The 10573-nt window shown below is 30.1% G+C and overlaps 1 protein-coding gene across 1 annotated transcript; it reads right to left on the bottom strand.

The window, feature by feature from the left end:
* Positions 1 to 5472: 5472 nt before the first annotated feature.
* On the bottom strand, positions 5473 to 6230 carry LOC131028768 (calcium-binding protein KIC). Its single transcript, XM_057959106.2, has one exon. It carries the CDS (start codon positions 5894 to 5896, stop codon positions 5540 to 5542), a length of 357 nt encoding a protein of 118 aa, XP_057815089.2. The 5' UTR covers positions 5897 to 6230; the 3' UTR covers positions 5473 to 5539.
* Between the last annotated feature and the right edge of the window lie 4343 nt (positions 6231 to 10573).

The raw sequence follows: 10573 nt of genomic DNA, 5'->3' as shown, positions 1-10573 counted from the left end.
TTACAATCAACAACATATGTAGGATATCAAAACAATCTAAACATCATAATCTCATCATTGTCTAACTCGGTAATAGTTGCCCATTGAATAACTTTTTTCTCCCCTTATTCAGCACATTCTTTCTATGTCTTTTACCGACATCTTAATACTCATCAATACATACTTGTCAAGATATGGCAACATCATACTGAATCAGAAAATCAATTTCTTGACATCAATGACAAAATAATATTATAAAGATAGTAATCATCCTTCTTCAGTTATATCAATAATCTCCAACAACCTTCTCAATATCCTTATTGAAATGCCAACAATCTCCTTTCTATTGTAATGCCAACAAAAAGAATCTAATCATGGTTGAATTTCTTTCTCGGGTGGAATATTGAAATCAAGGTCAAACATGCATGTAAAGGAGAGGGCCAATTTAAAGGAGCTACATTGTATTTTTTGTAGATAGCAAGAATTGCATCTTAATCAACTTCCTAACGACTTTAGGCGGGATAGAGTAAATTGATGACAAATATAATCTAAATGAGGTAACAAATAAATATTATAATAATATCATGTAACAAAATTGTTTTAGAATGACATAAAGTGACTAGGCCATGTATGGATTCCCCCAAACCATGGCAATTGGCCTACCTCAAGATTATGCTTTCAACTTTGTCAATGAGATGAGAAAAAAAATGGGTAGATTTTGAAATTCTGCTAAACAAAACTTTGTAAAAAAATGAATCAAACCAAAACCAATCTCCCTACAACTGCTACTTCAATCTATTCACAATGAACAAAAAATAGATCTAATAATATTGAGGTTTTAGAGCTACCACATTCTTGAGCTTGAGACAAAGATTTTTGTAGCTTTTAATAAAAATATTGGTTGTGATTTAATTTTTTTTTTTCATATTTTTAGTCAATATTTTAGAAGGGTTGATAGAGCCTTTCCTTATTTGCAAGGTATAAAATAGAAATGACCCAAGGATCAATAACTACACAATACTATTCACACATGGAGCCATTCTCTTTCTTTTCTTTATATATATTTGAAAGGTCAATATCAAAATAGTGCCTACACCAATTATTCTTAAGGTAACCAATCAATACTCTGTAGGCATAGCGATTAATTTATCAAACAAGAAATATAGTTATAAGGTTTTTGGGTTGTTCTTTGAGATATTATGACAAATTATATAGTCCAAATAAAAGATAGATTGGTCTTACAACCCATCCTTTTGAAGTTATTCAAAATGTATGCTTGCCAAAAGTTACATTTCAATTTATTTGAATAAACAATCCCAACAAAAAAGAGATGTAAAAATGATAATAACGTAACACAAATTAATGATGAGTTTTGATTTACTAAAAATTATCAATTCAAATTGAAAACCCAATCCAACATAGACTATGATAGAGATTCCCAAGACAATATAGAAGGAAGTGTCAATGTTTTAAAGTTTTAAAGCAAGTGTTAACGTTTGAGAAGTTTTAACTATTATTGTAGAAGAAAATATCTACCATAAAGATATATCAATGTCAGTTTCTTGGTTAAGAGTTAATAGATAACAAACATTTGGAAAATTAATCTCATAAATGAAAAGCATTGCAACATGCTGCTAAGTTTCAATCCAAGTAGATGCTAATGTTTTATTTTTTGTTACATATATACAATAATCTTGATGTTTTTTCTATTATTTAAAAAAAATATCTATCATAAAATATATCATAAGTTAATAGACAACAAACAATGCTCATGTTTAAAAAATATCTACCATGAAAATATATTATACTTGAATTCATTATTGCTAATTAATAATGGAGAGAACAAGCTATTAATTTCTTTTCAATTTTTTTATTGAGTTAGTATGTCATTTATCACAAGTTAGAAATGCCTTATAAAATCACCAGTTTTCAAAGAAAGAGGCTTCAAAATATGACAAACCCAGATAATTAGATTTCTCACAACCTAGCTCTGAAATATTTTCCATGGCAGGCTCAAACCAAATCTGTAGTGATACAGATATTCATTTGAATTCAAATTCAATGTAAATATGTAGTGAGGAGAGCACTTGTCTAATTTTTTTTTGTTGTCTTTGTATACAACTTAACTGCTTATAGCTATTGATCTAGCTTTTGGGTAGTAACGATGCATGTTGTGGAATTAGTTATGTGCACAAAGGTCAAAAAGTACACATTTCAAAGTGTTACCTGATACCTAACTAAAGATGTTCCAATAACTGTTAACTCAAAATTTCTAGTACTTTTGACAAATGTCCCAATAGTGATGCGCAAATGGACCAATTATGAACAAAAAATTACAAAAAATGATTGGCTATTGGTACAAAACAAATTTATTAATGGTGTTTTCACTGTGACGACTATTAAAGGGGTCAACATGACAATAAGGTGACGATTATTGGAACTATTTTATCTATTGGTGCTCTTCCCCTATAGAGGTAAGTAAACAATAAAAAAGAGCTTATAAGAAAGAAAAAGTAGATAAAGGTTTCAGGTTTAAAAGGTCTTATATGTAAGCTCTATCAAACCCTAAAATTTAGGTGGATTTTGTTAGTATTTTTCAGTTTCGAGGATTAATATTTGTAAGGGTTGAAGTTCTAGTTTCAATCAACCTATAACACAAATAGGTTGATTGAAACTAAATGTAGATAAGGTTTTAGGTCTAACAAACTTCATCAAACCCTAAAATTTAGGCGAGCATTTAGAAATATACAAAATTTCAATCCTCTCAAATCCTAAAATTCTTAATAGACATTCAAATTTACAAATATTGAATCTTCAATAAGTACTTGCAAAATCAATTGCCTTACCAGAGAAATGCAAAATGGCTTTCGCTTCCAAAGAATGAACTGCGGGCCTTTGTCTAATATGGAAGAAATGGGGATGAGATTGGTGACAAGGTACGAAAACCATGCAACAAAATTATCTGAACCATCTGGTAGGTAAAACACTTGAACCTAGGGAGCTTAAACAAGCATACAATATGCATTGAGCCTTAGTGTTTTGGACAATTTCCTAGCAAACACCAGCATATGAGTTCAACAATCATTGAGTGGAGAGAAACAAAAATATTTAAAATGAATAGAAATAAACCCAAATTATTGGAAGTTTTGGGTTTTAACCAAGCATTGAAGTTGTTTTTGTTTATTTTTCCAAAAAATGACACTTGAAAACAAGGCAAAGAACAATTGACTTGGATGATTGGAAAAGAGAGAAGCCAAAGGTGTTTATAAGTGTAATGAAGTAAAGGGGCCTTAAAATTTCACTATTTCACCAACTCATCTTTAAAAGATGAATGGTGGCTATGCATCCATCTCCTGTTGATGGAACCAATTCTACCACCCAAACCAAAGGGACATGAATACTTTGTCCCCCTTGCTAGTGAATTGCCCTTTGCACAGTCAGGTCTAGATGATATACAAGGGGTATTGGAATGATGGGTAGAATTCATTGAGTCTCCTAAAGTGTCTGCCATTAAAGTGGGTCACCAGCAAAGGTGGCAGTAACATCAGTTTGCCTAGCAATTTATTTTGTTGAAGAACCTACCCAAATGTAATGAAGACCATAGACAAAGCCAATGGAGGCTTTGCAAAGAGCTGCACCAAAAGGGCTCATAAGAACTAGTGCTACATTTAAGAGCACCAACAGCCCCATAAACACAGTTACAAACATGAAGAGAACCTAATACATCATTCTTTGAGCCCTGTCTAAAGTTTTGGATGGTTGTGAAATTTATGAATTTTAGTGATTACATAAAAATTGGCTTATATTTTGTAACAAAGTTTTAAAGCAAATTAATATCAATTTTTTGAGAAAAAAAAAACATTAGGTAATGCTTTTTAAAAAAATTCTCTACTCGTCTCTTATTGGTTAGATTTTTTAATAGAAAAAGCCAAAGACTTGAGCAAAATAAAGAGTGACCAATCAAAAAATGTAAGAAAATAATGAAAAATAAATTTGGAAATTCATACTTGTGCAAACTATAGAATAATCATTTGATTTTTCATTAGCACAATTCTCAATAAATGATTAATTGCATTGGGTTGAATTGAAAACATTAGTCTCCTGCCTATAAGGCATGGACTAATTAATACTGAAATAATTTTATTCTCCTTTATTCCTCTCAAAATTGTATTCTTATTTTCTCTACTCTTTTATTCCTCTATTGGCAATTTTTACTCATTTATCCTTATTTCTTCTACTTCATTGTTCCTCACCTTTTTTTATCCTTTATTTCTGGGTTTGTGATTCATATATTTACAAATATGAGAAACTGTCTTGATAAGGTAGTTCAAATATTGGCTTGCAGAATGATAAATGGGAATACACTAACATAAAAAAAAGAAATATATATCATAATTAGCACCAAACAAAATTTATAGAATGTTAAATAAATGAAAAAAATAAAAATAAATTTGCTAGCAAACAACAAGAATTGTAGATTTTTCAGCAAGCAATGTTGTTGGAAAATGAAGTGGGAGGGAATTGGTGTTCACTGAGTCTTATGTATACAACCAAGGTAATAAGAATTGATTAGACTGCAATTATGGGCATGAGATGTATGGATATATAAATACATTCTAGGGGTTGGATAGCCGATGTCGATTGGATCCTGCAGTGCTAAAGTATTTTGTTGCAGTCTGTCATGATATTGAACTATTCAAATTACTCCTTGCACACTGTGCATGAATATAACAAAAATATATGTATTAATGTTCACATTTTCCACTTGTACTGTGTAAGAATGAGTGAGAAAACTAAGGTCTAGAGACCATTTGGAGTGTCTGCATGTGATATTTCCAACGTCCATACTTCAATATGTCCACAATAAATGAGAAGTAGGCTTGAAAATATCGGGGTTCCAGAGGTTGTAGAGTTTTAAGATCGACACAAGATTTTTCGCATTATGTAAATTTGGTAAGATTTAGTATAGCCGTATGACTGTTGACCTCAATATGGTTTGACGAAGTACTAAAGAAGTTTTCGAGAGCATGAGGCAGGTTTATCGACCAGCCATACGCGAGCTATCTCCCAAGAGAAGCCTATTGGCTAATAATAGTTTAATATCTTGAACCAAATGTATTAAATTTAAATGATAGTTTAATACTTTAATGTCATTTAAGAAATTAATAAGATTTACTCAAATAATATTTCAAAATTCATTATATCTCGAATTAATTGTCATATTAATTTGTTATTTGGCCACCTCACTTATGCAATAGTTTAATGTGATGAAATAATTGTCAAAATTTTAAAAATAATTTAACCACTAATGAGTGTTTAAAAAATGATTCAATAGAAAAATAACTAAATGTTTAAATGATGATTAAACAAAGAAAAAACTTTTGAAGTATATAGCTGTTGGTATTTTTTTTTCAATTGTGTACCATTATTGAAAACCAATAAAAATTATATATGCCGAATATGAGAAGTTAACCAGGGCTAAATTCTGAAATATGCAGAGGCGTTAAAACACCGTAAACTCTGTATTAAGAAAAAATGAATTTAGATACAATCTACAAGATCAATGTATACACAAATATTTCAGCGCTTCTTCCATTTCCTCGGTGAGTGCTTTCTGCAACCACTTGTCGGCCTCCGCCATGAAAGAGGGGCTAAGCCGAACCATCAGAACGCAAAATTCGTGCTCATTTAGGGCTCCGTCGCCGTCTAAATCTCCCTGCTGCACCATCGCTTGTATTTCTGAATCTGTCAAAGATTCAACCCCTAAAACCGCCGAATTTTTCCTCAGACTGTCGACGGTGATCAAACCCCGCTGTGGATCCGCCAGTGAACGAAACCCTTTACAGAGCTCTGCCATTAAACCGGCTCCGCCCAATTTCTCGGCCATAATTGGAAGGAAATCTTGGAATTCCGCCATTTAAGTAAGCTTTTGTAGCAGGAATTGCAATAGGGAGAAAGGATTGGAATATGGATTGCAGAGAAAGCAGGGGAGTTGTTATAGCATCCATCGCCGACCAGGCGCACAGCAGAAACGATGAGGAAAATCTCCTTTGCCGTGTAGCCTTCTGGATCCAGTTGGAAACTTAATAAGAAATCGTCAAGAAAGTATAGAATTTTGAAATTGCCAATTGCACACAGCTTTCATCGCGCCCAGTTTGCATGGGGTGGGAATTTCGTTGAAGCCTCCATCGAATCTACGGATTCATTTCAGACCACGACTTCAAAAATGAGGACAACTTTGTGCGGACAAAGGTTTTTTTGGGTTGCATTGAATCAATGCATAAGTTTTTTGTGTGGTCAAAGTTTTTTAATTTTTTATTTATTTTATTGAACCAATGCTTTATTCAAAATGTGTCCAACGCTTTGATCAGCCATGTGTTTCTTCTGTTTTGTGCTGGATGTTCAGTGAAGACTAGGTGTTTTACATATAAAAATGTACTCTAATATACAATAGCTTCATTTAAATTTACATTCATACTCAATTCATCTATGCATTATCAAGGTAGAGCTAAGGAAACAATCATATGAATAGGTTTCATGTAATAGGGTATTTTGAAACAAAAAAATTGTTTAAGTGAATGAATATTGGGTAATAGGGATTATGTTTTGAAGGATATTTTGAAATGGCTATTTTTTTACTCTTGCACATAAAATGGATCTTATAATGTTTGTCACTACACAGAAGTCAAAACAATAGATATAAGCAATTAAATCACATATAAAGACAACTAAAAACATTTGTTGAAATCTAATGTACCATTTAGAAGCTTAAGGTGCATGAAGTTAACTATAACAGCTATTGGTGCACTTCCACTAGTTCAAATTCAAATATCATATAAATTTTGAAAGAAAAATTACAAGCTTCCCATCCCACCAATAAGTCACAATCACCATTACTATCTCTCATGTTAATTTGTTATTGGTTGCAAAAATGTGCTATAAAAGTTAAGAATACAAGCTTATATAATGGTTATTGTTTTATAGATATATGCTTATTCTTATGATATTCATTACCATTGCTCTCATTTGTAGTATTTATTACACTTTGCAAATTATCGTCACAAAAGTTAAGAGGTAAAATTTGTTGCAAGCATAAAACTAGCGCTTGCACCAAATGGAGGTGCAATGGTAACAACGATAGTAATATATGCTAAAAAAATTCTTGTCTTGAATATAATATAAATCCATGCTCTTGTTTCAAATTGCCAATCCACCACAATAACCAATAATATTTTTCCCTTTGCATGCAACGTAAGATTATTACTAGGTGACTCCCTTGCAGCTCTAAAAACGATGACAAAATGTTCGGGATCAAAAATTTTAACCAACTATAGCATGTGTTACTAAGCGATCTCAAAAATAGATGTGTATGCTCAAGTAACGAGAAATTTAATGAAAAACACTCAGTTGTTAATGAACAATGCTTAACAAGGGATCAATCTCTGCTCATGCATCACAACTCTATAATCCCATTAAATTTTATTTCATTTCCCTTCATTTCTTCCAAATCATTGAAACACAAAGATATTATTTATCAAAACGCAAAGACACTCTTCATAAATTATAGAGAACGCAAAAATATGGACTTAAGAGGAAGGTGGCAAAGCACTTAACAGGTCTATAAATTGTAGTAAAACAATCAAAGCCAACAAATACTTTGAAAGATGTAACTAGTATAAAATCAAGAGATTATGCGATGAGAGGAATAGAGAAAACATAGGATATGGATTGAATACTCTAAACATCTTGACCTTATTATAGATCATAATAGTAAGGTAAGATGAATTTGTAAAGAGGTATCTATAGATTAAAGAATGACCATTAAATATTTTTATTAAATTACTTAATATCTAAATAAAATAAGATTATGAGGTAAATTGGATTCAAATCTATTTTTTAAATGTATCACACGAGCATCTTTCAATTTGATCTTTTAAAAAATCAATTTGATGTTTTCACCACATAGATGGAGACATATCCCTCACCCGTTCAATTTATTGCCTCCCAAATAACACATTATTTTAAAGAAATAAAAAATAAATTTTGATTTCAATAATATCAAATATATTCATTATTAATTATTAAATATTTTATATTATATTTTCACTAACATTCATGCTTCCATCTTCATTTCAATTTCACGAATAATTTTTCCCTATAATATAAACAAATAGCACATTATTATAAGAAATAAAAAATAAATTTTAATTTCAATAATATCAAATTTATTCATTATTATTTATTAAATAAATTTTATCTTTTGTTATAACATTCATGCATTCATCAGCATTTTGATTTCATGAATTTTGTTTTTTCAATAATATAAACAAGTGACACATTATTTACAAGAAAAAATAAAAAGAAGATTTGACTCCAATAATATCGACAAATATATTCATTACTATTTATTAAATAAGTTTTACCTTTTCACTATAACATTCATGCATTTATTATCATTTTGATTTCACAAATAATTTTTTCAACAATACTATGTTGAGAGTTGAGGATTCATCATTTCAACCCAAAATTATGATTCATCATTGAAGTGAATATCCACACCATGACAATCACTCTTCAATATGTTAGATTTGTTCACTTTTGATTTCAATTGCATGTGAAATCTTTTCATCATCAACGTTTCAGATCATATGCATGATCCATCATCAAAATGAGTTAAATAGATAGAATCATCATACTCTACCAGTTATGACTTACTTAAGTAGAGTTTTAGTAGCTCGCATTATTTCCACCGAAGCCCACAATAGTGGCTTGACTAAGAAAGGCACCAAAGTTTACAAATACATGGTGGGAATGAGAATCATAGTGTCTGCGTCTCCTTCCAAAGGCTACACAAAGATCATAACTTTGACTAAAGCAGATGAAGATGTGAATGCTGCAAGATTGGCTCTAGGAACATTGGGAGAAATTTCATAGATAACATTCACTTTGCAGCCCATGTTTAAGAGATCAGTTTTCGTTTCAATGAATGATGATTACGATTTGGAAAATGAAGTGAAATATTTCCTCGGAGCTCACACATTTGGTGATATATGATACCTTAATTCACACCATAAGGTTTTTTTCTCGGTAACCTAAAAAAAAAACGTCTTCGACATGAGACATTTCTGATAAAGAAGCTTATCAACTAACATAGATATAGCTTTAGAGAATTTTAATTATTTTATATAGATATAGGTTTATATAGAATCATTTTTTTATAAAATCAATTGGGTTTATTTTTGTTTTACTTAAGGGTTGGAAGAAATGTTGGGTTTTAAAGGTTTTATGCATGTTTTTTCAAAAATGTAGGATTTTACAAATTATAATAAATTTTTTTTTCATTTTTGTGAACAAGTATGTTGAATTGTTAAACATCTTTGTTAAATATTTTGCAATTCAAAAGGTTGATATACAAGAAAACACACACAATCAAATTTAGAAACAATAACAAAAAACAAAAAAATTATGTGAATTGATGGTATTGTATCTTTAAGCTATCTTCAAACCCTAAATGACAAGTCACTAATTATCACTAGATCATTAACATTTAGAGTAAACAATTTGTCAATTGATAATAGTTTTATTGTAAATGATGAACAAAGCATCAACTATTAGGATTGTGATTATATGATTGCAAATTAAAACTAACACCAATTATTGTTTAGTTGATTACTTTTTATCTCACATATTGTATCATGAGATTAAAGAAATTAATGAAAGACGATAGATATATGATTTTATCTCTACATCATTTGAGTAAATTAGAAGTTGGGCTAAAATTATAGGATTGAGTAGGCCTTATAAAATTTGAGCATCTTTGATGAAGTTAACATATGATCACTAAGATTTTTTAATATTGTTTGAGGAGAGTAAATATATTTTTTGATTTGTCTTTACAACCTACCTTTTTTTTCCCCCCAAAATGTAGTATGAACGTTCACTAGTTTAAAGACATTTAATCTATAATTTTAACACATTACAAAGATAAACTAATGCAAAAAAAAAAAAAAAGCTACTTATAAGTAATTATACACTTACTTGCCATAATTGAATCATATGAAAACTCCACTTTGAGTTTTTGGTATATATAATATATATCTGTAGATGTATAAAAATGACCACATTCCTAAATGAATATTTAATATTCATTTTATTCTCATTCCTCTATTTTAGTTAAATCTAATTTAATTAAAACATCCACATTCCTCTATTTGATTAAATAAACTATTCAAATTATTTATTTTAATTCACTTAAGCCTTTCACATAATTTAATTGAATAAATCATTTTATTTAATTAAATCCCTTCTCTCTACTTTTAATTAAATTTACATTTTATTTAAATTGTTCAGTCCAAATAAATAAATCTAATTTATTTAAATCCTCCACTTGCAACCACAATTGAAATAAAGCAATTTATTTTAATTAAATTCTATTTTTCCCACCCACTTGCAAAATCCTACATCTCCCACTTGTCTCCTAACCCTCTTTCTAGATTCTTCTAGAACCTATCTAATCCTAATCAATTAGCCTAACCCCTTTAATTGTCCCCTTTCCCTAAATTTGAGGATGTCACTTCTCAAATTTGGAGTAAAG

This window comes from Cryptomeria japonica, chromosome 5 (assembly GCF_030272615.1).
Source record: "Cryptomeria japonica chromosome 5, Sugi_1.0, whole genome shotgun sequence".
Lineage (NCBI taxonomy): Eukaryota > Viridiplantae > Streptophyta > Pinopsida > Cupressales > Cupressaceae > Cryptomeria > Cryptomeria japonica.
Note: the sequence above shows the minus strand (reverse complement) of the source record. Positions and strands in the feature narration are given on the sequence as shown.

Excerpts from the sequence above, each read along its gene's own strand:
- LOC131028768 (XM_057959106.2), bottom strand. The coding sequence starts at position 5,896 with ATGGCGGAATTCCAAGATTTCCTTCCAATTATGGCCGAGAAATTGGGC.